Raw genomic sequence first — 16,078 nt, forward strand, 5'->3', positions numbered from 1 at the left:
CTATTATGCATTGCTTGAGAAGTAGCTTTTCTTCAGTGGCTCCATTACTGCTTCAAGAAGTTTCTCAAAGAGTTTGTGCTAGATACTGTCACAGTTTCTTTCCTTTGTTTTTTGCCATAACCCAATCCCCTCCCCCCCCCCCCCCCCCACTCCAGTCACTTCTTTACTATCCTTGTATTTTGAAAAGACATTATCAACATCTAGGATAATGCTAAGGGTTTCCTGGAACAACAAACAGAGTAAGACTAGAAACTTGGGTTTGCTTGAATTATTTGCATGTACAAAGGTACTCAGAAATTTGTCTGGCTACAGGTTTGGAGCCTCCTTAGGGTTCAATTTTCAGTGTTTCAAATTTTCAGGATTTTACATGTCAAGGCCAATTTTGGAGTGTACCCTGTAAAATTCTGCATTAAGAAAACATCAATGCTTCTGCATCTCCTTTGTATTCAACTTCTGGGAAAACATCTTGGGGAAGCATTTATCTTGTGATAGATTTTTGGTTTTGAACCTTAAGATGTTTGTTACCTCATCCCAGTGTAAGTTTTCCATGAGAGAATTGTGCCATTATTTTACATTTTTACATTGGGGATATCTTACAAAAGCAGAACACAGCAATAATCACATGTAGTTTTAATGCCTATTGGTTTTTCTGCCTTTTATAAAGGAAGGGTCTTTTTGCTACAGCTAGAGAAATTGTAGAGCTTTCACAAGCAAAACCAGCTTCACATCTGCAGACAAAGAACTGTGATTTCATTCTTGCTCATTTCAAATGGATTAGAAAACACTGTCCAAATTGGGAGCCATGCCAAGATTGCCATTAACTTTTCCCATAAAATATGATTAAGGACCTTAACAAGCATTTAGTAATTAAGTGAAGTGCTTTGGAAATTTATATGCTGTCCACAGTTTGTCATGTCCTGAAAATACTGAAGACAGTTTTTATGAAAAGCAATGAAAATAAAGCACTTGAGAAACATCTGTGAGTGTTACCTGATTGGGGGGGAGAATAGTTTAATTTCTAACAGGATATTTCTATATTTCAAATTAATGTTGTATACGGTTGATTTCTGTTTGTACTTTAGGTTAATGAATAATTTACTGGATTAATGCAGTAATTCCTATAATTGTATGTCCCATTCTAGTGTCCGTATTGCTTCGTTTCGTACCCTGAGTTGATTGTTATCCGTGTACTCCCATTAATTTGTGTACTGTTCTATATTTGGTTTCTGGTTTCATTTCATACAGCTGAATTTGCGGAAATAGCAGTCCAAGGAGAATGGGAGTGCAGAACAGACTCCGAACAAAACATTTTCCTGTGGCATGGCAGGAAAAAAACAGTGTAGGCTTTCAGCCTGATAATGTTCAGTGGATATCAGGGTGATGCTTTGCTTTTTAGCTTCACTAACAAAGGAAAAGGTTGGTCTGCTGCTGCTGAGGTAGCTTTTATGTGCTGTAGCCACTCATAGTGATTTATGAGTGATTTTCTCTGCGAGCCTCTTTTCTTTCCAATAGTCTCCAGCTTCCTTTGACACAGAGTACATTCTGGATCATGCAACAGGCTTAATGGAATAACAGAACTAGATTAGCTTTGCTGTGCTTTGTGAGGGGATTAACTCAAATTTGGACGATACTTTTCAAAACTGCAAAGCTATTAGAAGCAAAATCTGCTAAAACTAAAGGTGGCAGGATTTCATCAGCTCAGTTATTCCAGATTATTGAAGAATAAAACAGTATTCCAACCTGCAGTCTGCACCTCTGCCCTGACAGTATGTTACAATGCAAATAACTTTTCTCCTGGGTATAAAACCGTAAGAAAGGAGAGGAGGGAGTGATTTTTATCCATGTATGTTACATGTATCAGTGTTTTCATGACTGGAGGATCCAGGAGATCCTGTCACTTGAGAGTTAGGATGGAAAGATGCATTCTTTTCCGTTTTTGTTTTCATATTTTATTGCAACTGATACATAGTTACTGCGCTCCATAGTTCCAGCCTCATGGCTCAGCTGTGACCTTTAGTCAGGCCTGCTTCTTGTGCACAGGCAGTGGAGCTGGATCACAGTGATACCTTGAGGTTTCCATGGAATAATCTATTTTTTTTTCCCCATACAAGTTCCATAGTTCAGTGGGGTTTTTCTTCTTTTGTTTTGTTTTAACCTTGGCCAGAATTACTGCAGTGGTAGCAGTCGCCTGGTTCTCACTGGATGCCTCATCCAGGCAGGGAAGCCTACCAGGTGTTTCTATTTTCAGCTGCCCCAGCAGGTTTTAGGAGCTTTTCAACCAGCAGAATGAGTTTTGTGATCAGAAAATCACAGAATGGTTTAGGTTGGAAGGGACCTTTAAAGATCATCTGGTCCAACCCCCCTGCCATAGTCAGGGACATTTTTATTTTAAGTAATGCTGCAGAGTCAGGGAAACTGTGATCTTATCACAAAGTATGTTAGGTATTTCCTCTGCCTATGAGATGTTTAATGATAGCTCATCTGTGCTAAACAATTAATTTGCTTATAAAGTCAGAAGAAAAAAAATCCTCTAGAGTACATGAGTTGCAGGAGACAGGAGATGAGCTCATATGTGCTCTTTGCTAAAACTTTTCCTTTCTGGTGTGGAATAAGAGAAGTTTTCCTGTCTTAGGAGAAGAAGGATAGCATGGAAGCCCTCTCTTCGAAATGTCAGCCTCCTTTGTGCCACATAGAAATTAGCCAAGCTTGTTTTTTTAAAACAGTGCATGTTGCATTTGTCCATTTTATAGAAATGTTGCCTGGTACTATTAATTCGTAAGTAAAAGATTATAGAAGGAACTGGGAGAAGGAGGGTTGATGAGCTTTAGTACCCAGTAGCTAAACCTGATGCAGTAACTATGCTTTCTCTGTCACATTTGTGTTCTGCAGGTAAACTACAGTTGTCTGTGGCTTTTCCTTTCATGCAGTAATTAATTTTCAAAGAACTGTGCAGAAATCGTAAAGAAAGGCAGTTTGTTTTTTATTAGCACAGAAAGGCAGGAACATTTTGCTTGTATGATGTATATTTGCCCCTAGTAGGGTTTCTGCTTTTTTCTATCTTTTTGTATTGTGAGCTTGTGTATAGTACTGTGTTTCATGTTTGGGATCCTGATTTTCTATTGTTGCAGTTACATACAGCTAATATAAAAAAGTTTGTAGGGCGTGAGGCTCAGACACTGTTTATATGCCAAGTTTCCCTAAGTCACTATTAAAATCTAGAGAGTTGCCACAAACCTTTTCATGCATAACTCTGGTGAAGTTCACCTTGTGATCCAGTTTTTCTACCAACTAGACATTAAAATTTTGCCCTGCACTGTCAAAAGGCCAAGGGACAGCTTTTTTCTCCAGAACAAAATATGTTCATTATTACAGTGAAAGAAAGAGCAGTGGTGCCTATTTACTTATGTATTATTCCTTGATCCTCTCTAACATAAAATTTAAAAAAATATAAAAAATTCCACCCTTAGAATGGTATCTAAGAATAGTCACTTACACAAATATTTTGTTCAGGAATTTAAACAATTTTCTGTTTGTTCTTTCAGGGCATTCTACCTGGACAAGTCAAACTTGCCTCCAAATTCAACATCTAAAGCAGCTTATATAGATAAGGTAAATAAAAATGTTAAGTGCTTAATTAAACTTTGCACGTTACACACTGTGTTATGGTAATCCTTTCCTAAAGCTTTCTTAATTCCAGCAAAGAACTGAATTATTTAAAGCTGGGATGAGGCAGGGGGGTGTCAGTGCAAGAAGAAGCTCTCTTGCAGCATTTTGCCTCACCTGCATTTTAGTGTTAGGTATCAAAAGGTGTGGCTGGAGAGCATTGATGTATTTGGGAAAAGAAACCATAGCTTTCCATTTTGTAGGTGCTTTCAGAGAAATGCAGTTGCTCGAGGAGTATGAGGGAGATGGAAGGGTATGGTGAGGAGAAAGCAGGTGCAGGCAGAAATTCCTTGTACTTGGAACTGGAAACACTCCTCGCGATGCTTCCCTTCAGCATCCTGCTCAGAAGGCTTTCTTTTGACCCTCTTCATTTAGGCTTTCTTCAAATGCCTTCTTTAAACCTCTGTGATGGGGAGATCCTAGGGGCTATGAAAAATCCTTTAATGCTCTTTCCTGTTGAAGAGTTAATGTTCATATTGCAGCCCAATAGAGGGAAAAAGAAGTTCCTCGGGTCAGCCTACAAGGACTTCAAAAGTGATTTGAGCTACTGTGGCTTGAGAAATACAGAGACCATCAGCTGAGCTATATGACACTACAATTTTGTGTCAGTATCACCCAGCATGGGTGTTAACATACTGATAGTTACTGCTTGTTGGACCCATGCTGGGTTGTATGGGATGGGAGAAGGATATTTGCCTGTGCCTCTCCTTCCCTGGTGAGTAAGCTACATCACTTTCTAAGCAGTCAGATGTGCAGCAGGAGACATTTAGCTATATGTGGAGTGCTTGTTACCCCTAAACCTGTCCCCAGTCTATTTCAGTAAGAGTTCCAGGGCAGGATAAAACACCTCATAATACAGGTCTGCCCAAGGAATGTCGATTAAGCTGCTGCATTTGTTTTGTAATTGGAGCAAGCTAAGAGTGAGTGCAGGATGTGTTTGTGGCTGTGCCTTTTGCTCTGTTCTCCATAGCTCTGCATTAGTAAATGACACTAGCTAAAATAAATTTAAATGCATGAGTGCTGAGTGTTAGAATTTATTTACTTGACCTCAGTGCTTTCCAATGAAGTATTTTTCATATAGGAGCAAGTGAGGCTGCCATTTCCCTAATCGGGTAAAATTGTCTTTAGAGAATCAATCTGCTTTCAGGAGATTCATTCTTTGAGTAGCAGGGCTGTTTCTTGAAATCTTGGAAATGGTTTTTGAATAAAGAAAATAGAAAATTTGGAATTAAGCAGTCTGCAAAACTGTCTTATGAACAGCTTTACCCAAAGCACCATGAGATGTTTTTAACTGCTAGACTGGAGGTTCCTTTTCTGAGAGCAGCCTTCAGCTCAAAGCTTCCTTCTTCACTAGGTGGATAATTTATTTTCCATGCGGTAACTATGAGGTTATTTTAAGTCACACTACAAAATTAACTGTTCTTGTTTTGTAGTATGTTTTGGTCACTTCTATTAATTTTTAATTTTCCATGTTGTTAGTCAGGATTAGGAACTAGACATTTGCATAAATAAAGGACAGTGTTGTCTTAATTGTAAGCTGATTTTTTCTGCAAGTCAATGAACCAGTCTTGGCATCCCTCCTGGGTGTATATACGGTTGTAGGTTGCCTCTTCATGCCTTCTCTTCTTACCGGAACCATTAATGGGCATGGCACTGATGGGTCTATTCAGTCTATTGAAGCGCAAAACACTTCTGTAGGCAGGATGGGGAGTGACAGTAAGAAGTTAAAAGTTTGAGAAAGTTGTCATAGGTCACGTAGCAGACAACTACGTGCTCTGCATTTATGTTACGGAGTTTGGCTTTGGCTTTCTCAACCAGCCCTGCTGTTCCGTCTGCATCACTGATGACCTGCTCTAAAAGAGTATTTCCTATACTCTCAGTAGCAAATATTTAAATTTCTCTCTCTCTTCCTCTCTTGCAGCTGATGAGGCCTCTCAACTGTTTGGATGAACTTTACCGACTGATAGGGTCCTTCATCCGCTCCAAGCGCACCGCAGCCTGCGCCTACACTGCCTGCAGCGCTTCCGGCGTTGGGCTGCTCTCCGTGTCTTCCGAACTCTGTAGCAGGCTTGGGGCTTGTCACATCATTATGTGCAACAGTGGAGTTCACCGGTATGAGTTACTTTTCCTCCCTTTGTTTCAGTCAGTCATTCAGTCATTGCAGGTTGGAGACTTCTGCCTTTTAGTTAAAGAGAGGTCTTGCGCTAAATATCTAACATCCTAGACTAAACACTTGAAAGATTTGAGGTGAAATTGTCAAACTGCATTTGCAGTGTTTGACAGAAACGAGCAATATGGTTTTGTTTGGTGCAGTTGTAATGGGTGGTTTCTCATTCGAGTCAGAAAAAGGCAGAAAACTTTATTAATAAAGTCGAAAAAGGAGGGTTTCCTAGGGGAGTAACACATACTATATTAAACTGTTAATGCAGGCAATAAATGCTGAAATTTGTATTTGCTTTATAAGCTAGGGGGAATTGGAGTAGAGGTTATTTCAAGGAAAAAAACAAAACAGAAGAGGTATGAAAACCCTTATTTTAGAAGACTTCGTTGCCAGTATATTATATTAGAATGAGCATTACTTTCTCCTTGTTTTGAGTAATGCCCTTTCTTTAAAAGAGCTTTGGGGAGAAAAAAAAAGCAACATAGCTGTAATGCAGATTATCGAGCATGAAAACCAGGAAAAGCGCCATGTAAAGCCAACACAATTAAGTTGTATAAAACAGTGCTTGCCATTTTTTAACAGAGGTTGCAACAGAGACTTTTACTCTCTGTCAGTGATAAAAGTTTATATAGCATGCTGTATATTGTACTTGATTTTATGTAGTAACAGAAAAAGGTGTATTATTTAAACACCAGTCACTATCTCAGATGAAGATGGAAATACTGTATAGCATGGACTGACATGAAGTTGTCATTTCAGAAGACCATGAAGCTATACCTCCTTTCTCAAGCTCTTTATTGTGGTTTCAGTTTCATGTCTTATGTGATCAGAAAAGACTTTGGACTTAGTTCTGCCTTTTTTTTTTTTTTTTTTAAAGAAAACTGGAAAAGACCACCTCTGAGTTTCATTATGATTTAATGGATTAAGTTCTGAATTTGCCAGTATATTTGTGCTAGAAATTCTTATAGTTTAAAAATAAAGTCAGGGCAAATTTAATAGGCCAAATAAACGATTACCCTACATTGCAGGGGCTACAAATTATTCACATTTTTAGGAGGTGGTATGCTTTATTCTGAACGTGAACTGTTCTTAGATGAAAATAAATTATTCTTAAAATTTCTGCTCAAAGTTAGGGCTAATTCACAGGTATTAACCATTAAATGTCTATTTAAGTATCTTTAAAAACTACAAAATGTTAGAAAAAACCACATTCCATTTCCGTTACTATTACTGTAGTATGAGCAATGGGAATGGGGTTTAAAGGTGTTGTGTGGTTTTCCATCTAGATGTTAAAGGATTCAAGATCACTTATTTACCTAAAGGTGCAAAATGTTTTTGTAAAGCATGACTAGTTCTGCTTTACATCAAGTCCATTTGAGCTTTTATGCAAGTTACAGTTACTTCACTTGTGCACTAATACTGCCTTTGCAGCTGCCATCTGTTCAGAGAAAGAAACATCAATTCTTGGCATTATCAGAGACACTTAAAGATAGGCCTTGCAGGAAAAAGGAATGCATTACTTGGGATTTCATAGGTGCTCAAAGAGTTTTGCCTTCAATTTCCGAAAGTTCTGAAGGGGACTCATGTATTTCGAAAACTAGAAGGGATTCTTCTGCTATTGTTCTTTCAAGTAAAAGTTGAGGAGGTTTTTTTTTTTAACAACAGTTTCCTAAAGTTACTATTGTGCACACAAACTTGGTGAATGAAGAAGCTTTTCCTTACAATTTATAAAGTCACTTTCTGTGCTTTTTTTTCTTTCTGGTCTCCCTAGGCCATATCTCTACAGTCCAGCACTAGGTAGCTCTGCATTTTGGCATTCTGAAGTTGCTTTTGCCCAGACAGAAAGCTTGTTTTGTCTCCAGCTAGTGGGCTTGCTGGGTGAAATTTGTTCTTGACATTTCTACTGCTAAAATCTGCTGTTTTTATGAACCTACTTCCCTTACTGCTTTGCAGAGTGAAACTGTCTTGCAGCACCAAGAAATCCTGTGAGGGGTAGAGAAGTGGGAAGAATGCACAAAAAACCCCCCCAAAAAACAGAAAAAACCCTAAAACCAAAAAAAACAACCACTCTTTAAGTTTTAAGTTAGTTCTTTACAGTTCAAGCTGCTGATTTTCAGTAGAGAGGATATTTCTCTCTGGTTGTTTTCAGCAGTGTATTGAGCCTTTTGTATTCTTGGAAACTAGATGCTGTGAAGTGCTTGATTGCAATCAGTTGCAGAAATCCATTTTTTGTAGGCCTAGAGTAAGGACTCACAACTGTTTTTTAACACTATGCTACGGTTATTAAATGAGTTCAAAACTGGTATTATCTACAGATGCTACTAGGCAAGTAGATGGGGGAAAGATTTTAATTCTCCTTGCAAGTTAAGCTTTGAAAGTATATTCTTAACTTCTCAGATGTGAAGAATAATCAATTCAGAGCAAGGTTCCTGTATGCTTTCTTTTAAAAACCCCTCATTTTAGCCTAATTTCTATTATTGGTCTGCAATGGGAGAGAATATCTGAGAGTCTGTGGAAGGGTACAGAGTGCTCTGCTGGTCAGCATCTTTCTTTTGTTCATGGGGAGTGGGAACTCGCACACCATTAAACTGTCAGAATTCAGATATATTTAATAGACTTGAAACAAAATATATATTAACCTTCCCTCACTCAATTAATCTCTCTTTCACTGAAATGACTGGAGAGCCCTTTCTGTATTTTCTCAACTTAGGTGTCATGGATTGACAGGGGATGGCAGAATAGGGGTTCTGCCACCCCTCCTTCTAACCAGAAACAAATCTCAGATGACTTCAGAGGGGGAGGCTGCGTGGCAGTCCAATGTAGAAGAGGCCAAGAATTATGAAACAGCAGCTTTGTCTGCTCTGACAATGATTGCTGATCTCTGGATCAGCGGTGTCTTGGTTTCTGACTTCTCTGTGATCCATATGAAATTGCTTTTTACACTGCAGTAGGCCAAAACAGCTTGACAGCGTTCATATTTTCATCCCTTTATCCAAGATAATACTGGGGATTTTGAATTGCTGGTGATTGCTTTGCTTTGATTTTTATTATGACAATATGTTTACCAATTTACATTAGAGCCTGAAATCCTATATCTATTTCAGACAGCAGTTCTTTTCAAATTTATTTCAATCAACAGAAGAACAAGGATGGGGGAAAAATAAGTCCCTTTAACCTTCACTGTCCTATGTTACATGTGAATACTACAAACTCACCTTGGATGATCATAAATGAACATGCTTTGCTGATCAACATCAGGAACAGAGCTCTAAATCCAAGAAATCAATAGTTTGCATTTCCATTTTCCATTTTTTATAATCCATAATTATATTTCTGCTTGCCCGTCAGCTGGCAGCCTGTAAACAATGCTCTGCTTTCTTTATTGCTTTTTGTTATGTTTGAAGCTGTAATCACTTGGTACAAATGCAGGTGATGAAAGGCACTTTTAAATTTTATTGAATCATGATGTTAGCTCCTGTTGGAGGGAGAAGAGTGAGACTGCACTGCACAGGCATGTCCTAGCCTCTTCCCATGCCAAAATGAAATTAGGTGCAGCAGCTGCAGAAGTCTGTTCAGCGACCATAAGGCCTTACAGGCTGAAAGGAATAATTTAAAGCATCCAAATGAAACAAATCCCAAGTTTATTTAAAATTTTGCATTTCCTGGAGGGTTGGGACAAAAAAAAGTCCTTTATAATCTTGATGAACCCCAGGAAAGTCACTTTCTTATTTTCTTTTCTGAATTTTAATTTCCCCTCAAGAAAGTCTCTCCTTAGTGTTACCATCCTTCAAGCAGCAGGGTTCTGGCTGGCAGACGCTAGGCTGAATGATGAGGCAGGTTTTGCCAAGGGTTGATTATGCTGTCTCCTGTAGCTGGCATATCTCCTGCAACCCAGGTAAACCTGCTCCATCTTCCACATAGCAAAGCAGAGTAATGCCATAAGCTGTCCATCACAGCCAGCTGCCTTTCTGTGAATCAAAGGAAACAAGGTGAAAAACAGGGACTCCGAATTGATATTGTAGACATTCTCTTGTAAGTCTCTTCCTTTTAGATTATATTAGATTTTTTTTTGGTAGGAATTTCTGAGCAAAATGACTGTGTGCTACAAAAAAAAAAAAAGAGTCTCCTTTAAGTTTGGCAGCTGCATTTAGGCTGGCTATTAGCTCCTTAGTAAGAAGTCTTTCTGGGATTGATGAGACTGCTTTCAGGAGTCAGGTCACAGCACAGGCCGAAAAACTAATCATAGGATTGTAGAATGCGTTGGGTTGGAAGAGAACTTTTAAGGTCCTGCAGTGTGCAGGGTCCTCTTTAACTAGATCAGGTTCCTCAGATCCTCATCAAGCCTGACCTTGAATGTCTCCAGGGACAGGACCTCTGCCACCTCTCTGGGCAACCTGTTCCAGTGTTTCACCATCCTCATTGTCAGTAACTTCTTCCTAATGTCTAATCTTAATCTATCCTACTCTAGTTCAAGACCATTGGCCTTTGTCCTGTTGCTGCACACACCTTACTTTAAGAGGCATAAGTAAACTTTTCAGAAAATAATTTAGGATAGAAGAGTATTTGATTCTCTGCTAGTTGAAAACAGTTATGTAATTGTTACATATGAGAGAATTTGTTTTCATACAAGATAAACAAGACATGTAACACAAATATATTGTTTCTACAGTGATTATAATTTTATTTTTCTCTGTATTTGAAGTTTGTGGGCAATCTGGTACCTTTTTGCTTTGTTATCTCCAATGTGAAGGGCTATAGACTTACGAGTTCTCTTGCATGTTTTAAATTCTGAGACACTATTCAGTTTAAAATGCAGTCTAAAAATGCAGAGAAGTGCACAAAAAAAAGTCACTGAGACAGATAAGATGGATCTAAGTTGTTACTACTATGGATTTCAAGGTGTTCTTTTATTCTATTTGGATTTCTTTTAACATCATGGACTTTTAGTAGCAGTGTTGACACACAACTCGATCACTGTGCTCTGTAGAATCGTCCTCTCACGCTTCAGTTCCTGCACTAGTGCTTTATCTGCAGTTCAGGTCTTTGGAGAACCTGCTTCTTCCTTATAAAAACTGCTACACTACAAAAAAAATGGAATAGATACTCTTGAACAATCTAAAATAAAAAACTTCTTCAAAACTTACTTAATTTTTGACATGGAAGAGACTTAATTGAGTAACCTGAACAATTAGAAGACAGAGAATAAACTGCGGTTTTCTAGCAGATTGACTTACCTGCTTATATGTGAAGAAGCCTTTTATGTGAAAGACTTTCTGCAGAGAACAAGCGATAATGGTCGAAGCTGCATTTTCAGTTGACTTCAGACTTTTTTGTTTGGTTTGTCAAGCCTGACTGAGAATGAGCAAACAAAAGGCATGGAATACTTTGAATCTTGTGGCAATACTGTTCTTGCAACAAAGAATAGTCGATGGTGGAAGTGCCTCCTTGCAAAATTCCCAGCTGATTAAAGGTGACAATATCTTACAGGAAGAATGTTTGTGAGAAGATGCTCTTTACAGGTTTTTAACCCTGACAGCAGCTGTATGGTGTAAATAAGTGCATTTATTTATTTTTTTGTTATTATTTGAAAAGCTCGCTGTTTTAAAAAAGGTAGAATAGTCATGTTATATTTCTGGAAATAGATTGAATAATAGTAATCTTCCAAATAAGCTACAGAAAAATCATCATTAACTCCCACGTGTTTCATGCTTCAGGATTAAATATTACTAATACTGAATTTAATAAAACTGATTAAAACTGTATTTGTAAACTACAAAATACATCAGTAACCAAGGTTAGGTCTGAAATATGTCTAACTTGCCTCCCAAGACTGATTTACTAGCTTGATAAATTCATGCCATCAACTTCAGCAATGCAGAAATCTATTGGCTTGAAAATACCTGGTAGAGCTGTGTTTGATTACCCTGGGGAGGAGTGGTGGATGTGTGCCTGCTGAGTTGGGATATATTTATTATGAGGTTTGCACAACTACGTAGTGGTGCCTCCTGTGAAAGAAACTTGTATGCTAATGCTTAATGGATAAAAGGCAAAAATCTCCTTAACAATGGACTACCAATTACTGTGTGGTGGTATAATAGCTTCCACAGATAGTTACTTTTTGAAGCACTGTTTCTGATTGCATTTATTCCATTATGACGGTTCCCTATTTGATGTGAGCTTAATGGCTTTCTATATGTTGAGAAAAATAACAACATAAACTTTGGACTAAACTTCAAGTGCATGAGTTAAGTCCAAGGCTGATTTTAAATAAGTGGTCTTTCCACACTGGGAATGTCTCAGCTCCACAAAGGTTCGTGAAGGGAGTGAACCGAAGTCCTGAAATCCAGTACAGTTTTCTTGTAGTTGTAAAATACAATATTGTAGTTTAATGTGAAAACTTCATGTTCATTTCCTCTCTGATACCTATTTGCTGGCCCAGCTTCCCTTTCCATACAAGTTGAAATTCTGTTCAGCAAAGTTTCAGGATATGGGAATGCAAACTTCAATTTTACTTGCATGGAGGCGTATTGCCACAGTGAGAACAGCTTAGAAATTCTGGGAAAGTCTGGAGTTAGGCCTGTCTATACTTTTAATGCATATTTGTTAAAACCTTGAAGAACTTCTTCCTTCCTTTTGGGGTTTATTGTGGCCTGTTTTCTTTGACTTACTCATCAGAATCAGTGCCCATCACCTTGCCAGCACTAGTAATTACAGAGAAATATCCCCAAAAAGTTTAACCCAAAGTGACTTCAATACTGAATGTTTAATTGCTGGATCCACTAGCATAAATAATATCTGCTCTATAAGGAATAATTTAAATGACAGCTGGAAGGAATTAATAGTATAATTGGTTTGAAGGGTGGTCAAATGTAGGCATGATTAGCTTATGAGGTATGGAAAGCAAAGTAATTAAAATAATAGCAAAATAAAATAATAGCAATGGCATTAAATTACATGTTGAGTAGAAGCTTTAGATGTTGTTTAGACTAAGCATAGATGCATCCTTTTGATATTTTTTTCCTGTTCACTTAGACAGAACATAGTTCTTTTTGACATCTCTGACTGTGGTGGCTACTAAATCAATTTGTTTCACCTCATCTTTTCTATTCAGGACATTTTTCTAAGGGATGTTTTGATGCATCTTTGGATGTAGGATAACTGGAACCCTAATTGAAACTTGAGAATTAATTGAATTATTTAGGTTCTTTTTACTTTAATAACATGGATATACAGTTTGCAGAGTGGCAGCTGTTTGTACTGTACATGAACTCAAATTATTTTTCCTTTCAGGTCACATTAAACAAGCTGTCAAAAAATAAGCCATTTCTTAGAAAATTTCAGTCTTTTTTCCCCTTTTACAACTCAGTTTTTTAGTGCATATATTTGTCTGTCTAGATGATTTTGCAGCTTTTCAGTAAAAATCATATCCAGTCAGAAACAAAAGGACTACTGGTGACAGAAAATTATTTAACTTCTTTTGTTCATTATAATCTGATCCAGAAGATATTTGTAAGTTTGTATTTAAACTTCACATCAATACTATCATGACTGATGGGAGGCTGGGGATAGCAGGCAGGGGCTGGGAGCAGCTGCAGCCCCTTCTGTTTCTTGGAAACCAAATGGGTGAAATGAGGAATTTTCAGCTCAGTTGTGCTGGGAAAGCCAAATGTCTGTGCTGACTTGCTGCTGTAATCTGTCAAGGCAGGGAATTTGTGATTCTAACTGACATAAATTCTGAGATGATGAATTTGGTTCTTTTGTTTTTCTGGCATAAAAGAAAGGATGAGAGGAAAAGAGAGGGAGTGAGAACAGATTTTGCTTTGTTTACACTGTAAAATGTATGGATTTGGGATTTAGAATGTTATGAGAGTACTGAAGTTTTTCCCCTAATATTTTCCTTGTTTGGTTTGTCTGGGCTGATTACATCTGTTCTGACCATTTCAGTGGTCAGAACTGCTTCCAAATTGCTTTGTAAGCTTTAATACCATCTGCTTATCAGCTCTCAAAATGGGGGAGAAGGCTCAATTATTATCTATTGCACATATTTGCTGACAAATTTTGATACCGAACCTTGCTCAGACCACCAGAACAGTCTTACCATGTGAGGAATTCCCAGCTTTCATATTGTTCCTTAAAATTGTGCAAGCTATATTAGTTTAGATTTGCGTTTGCTTGGTCACTCTGTGCTTGGTAGCCCTATTGCAGAGATACTTCTAGTTACGACTTTTCCATGTTAGCATCTGGTGTTTTGTGTGTGCATTTGTTTCTTTCACAGCTGGTTTGCAGTGGAGTTTGATTTGTAATAATGGATATGTAGTAATTAAAAAAAACTGTATTTGAAGAGCTGGGAGAAAGCCCAAATAAGTAAGTACATATTTACTAGTCAGTCAGCTCAGCATGGACAGTTTATACGACCTGTTTTATTAGAGGATGCTATCTCATTGGTTCAGTTCAACCAAAATGAAGCTATTTGAGTGCTGTTGTTTTAGAAAGTAACTTATTTAGCAATTGTGTGACAAAAGCTATAACCAGTAATTTCTATTTAATTTAGCCATTCATCAGACCTTTTCCATGCCTTAAAAGAAACACAGAGTCTAGGGATATTAAATTGGATCTCTAATGAAATAGTGTATTGAATCACAGTCATACCACTGATGTTATTTAAATACTTTTTAACATACGATAATGAAAAAGAGTGTTTTTTAAAAAGAAACAATGGATGCATATAACCAGCATTACCATAGGAGTTCTCCTCGAATGTAAAATGCTTTATTAAATAGGTGTGATAATAGTTAACATCATCACTGTTGTTATCTTGGGTGTTTTCACTACTAATTTTTGAGGATACACTAAAAATATTATCCTTAGAATTACTATTCTTTTTGGCCTTGGGCTGAGATCTTGAATTTTAGCCTGTGTTTCAGGATTGTACTGTAGTTGTGGCCTACCTCCACAGTAGTCTATTAAAGAAATCTTCATTGTTTTACTTTGTCTTTGCTTTTCTCACTTTGGCTTTGTCTTTATCTACACACTTGGCAAACTTAATTCTGAATCATGGCCAAATTGTCAAAATGTAGAGGACCTGTAATGTCCATGATCACCAGCCATTTCATCAGGTTTTGGATAGGGAGCAGTTTGGCAGTCTTTTCCAACCACTAGGTTAGTGTTTGCACCTAATTCTTCAAGCTGACCTTCGTTTTCAAGGTTCTTTTGTTCTTTGATTCATGCATGCAGAAAATGACTTTCCTGTTCTTTCAGCCTTCTGGGTTCCAGGAAGAGGGGATTTATGGAAAAGTTGGCTCAGTGACTGCTTGGTTGAGAGCTGTACTTTGAGCCCATTAACCTCTATTATACCTACAGAGAGACTTTCAGCCATTTTTTCTGTCTTAGATTACACCTTTTGCATTAGTTTTCAGATATGTCTGCTTTTTCCCATTGTCAATGAGACAAAGCTTCCTTTGCTGTCTGGTCTTGAAGGTGAGGTGTTTGGATTTGCATTGGAGGTTCCTCCAATGCATCAACTGTAACTTGTTGATACAAACGGTGGACAAACCAACTAGGAGACGAGCGCTGCTGGATCTTGTACTCACCAACAAGGAGGGTCTGGTTGAAGAGGTGATGATCAGTGGCAGCCTTGGCTGCATTTATCATGAGATGGTGGAGTTCATGATCCTGTGTGGGAGAAACAAAATACCTAGCAGAACCAGAACCCTGGACTTCAGCAGGGCCAACTTTGGCCTCTTCAATCAATTTTTAAGAGAAGTCCCATGGGACAAGGTACTAGATGGTCAATGGGCTCAAGATACTTGGTCAACATTCAAGGACCACTTCTTGCAAGCTCAGGATCAGAGCATCCCAATGGGTAGGAAATCAAGTAAGGGAGCCAGGAGACCTGCATGGTTAAACAAGGAACTGCTGGGCAAACTCAAGTGGAAAAAGAGAATCTATGCATCATGGAAGGAGGGGCTGGCCACTTGGGAGGAATATAGGACTGGTGTCAGAGGATGTAGGGACACAATAAGGAAAGCTAAGGCCTCCTTGGAACTAAACCTTGGTAGTAAGGTCAGAGACAATAGAAAGGGCTTCTTCAAATACATTGTAGATAGAACTAGCTCTAGAGGTAATATAGGCCCACTGCTGAATGAGGTGGGTGCCCTGGTGACAGAGGATATAAAGAAGGCAGAGGTACTGAAGGCCTTCTTTGCCTCTGTCTTTACTGCTGCAGACTCTCCCCAGGAGCCCCAGATCCCTAAA

The 16,078-nt window shown here is 38.2% G+C and overlaps 1 protein-coding gene across 1 annotated transcript in view; it reads left to right on the forward strand.

Moving 5' to 3' along the window:
- Positions 1 to 16,078, forward strand: part of PREX2 (phosphatidylinositol-3,4,5-trisphosphate-dependent Rac exchange factor 2) — a 182,658-nt gene that overhangs the window by 153,224 nt on the left and 13,356 nt on the right. The window contains exons 38-39 of the mRNA XM_009995562.1: positions 3,543 to 3,609; positions 5,585 to 5,775. Of these exons, the coding sequence (XP_009993864.1) occupies positions 3,543 to 3,609; positions 5,585 to 5,775 (258 nt within the window). The remainder of the gene's footprint in view (positions 1 to 3,542; positions 3,610 to 5,584; positions 5,776 to 16,078) is intronic.

Source organism: Chaetura pelagica, unplaced genomic scaffold (genome assembly GCF_000747805.2).
Source record: "Chaetura pelagica isolate M959 unplaced genomic scaffold, ChaPel_1.0 scaffold83, whole genome shotgun sequence".
In the NCBI taxonomy this organism is placed as follows: domain Eukaryota; kingdom Metazoa; phylum Chordata; class Aves; order Apodiformes; family Apodidae; genus Chaetura; species Chaetura pelagica.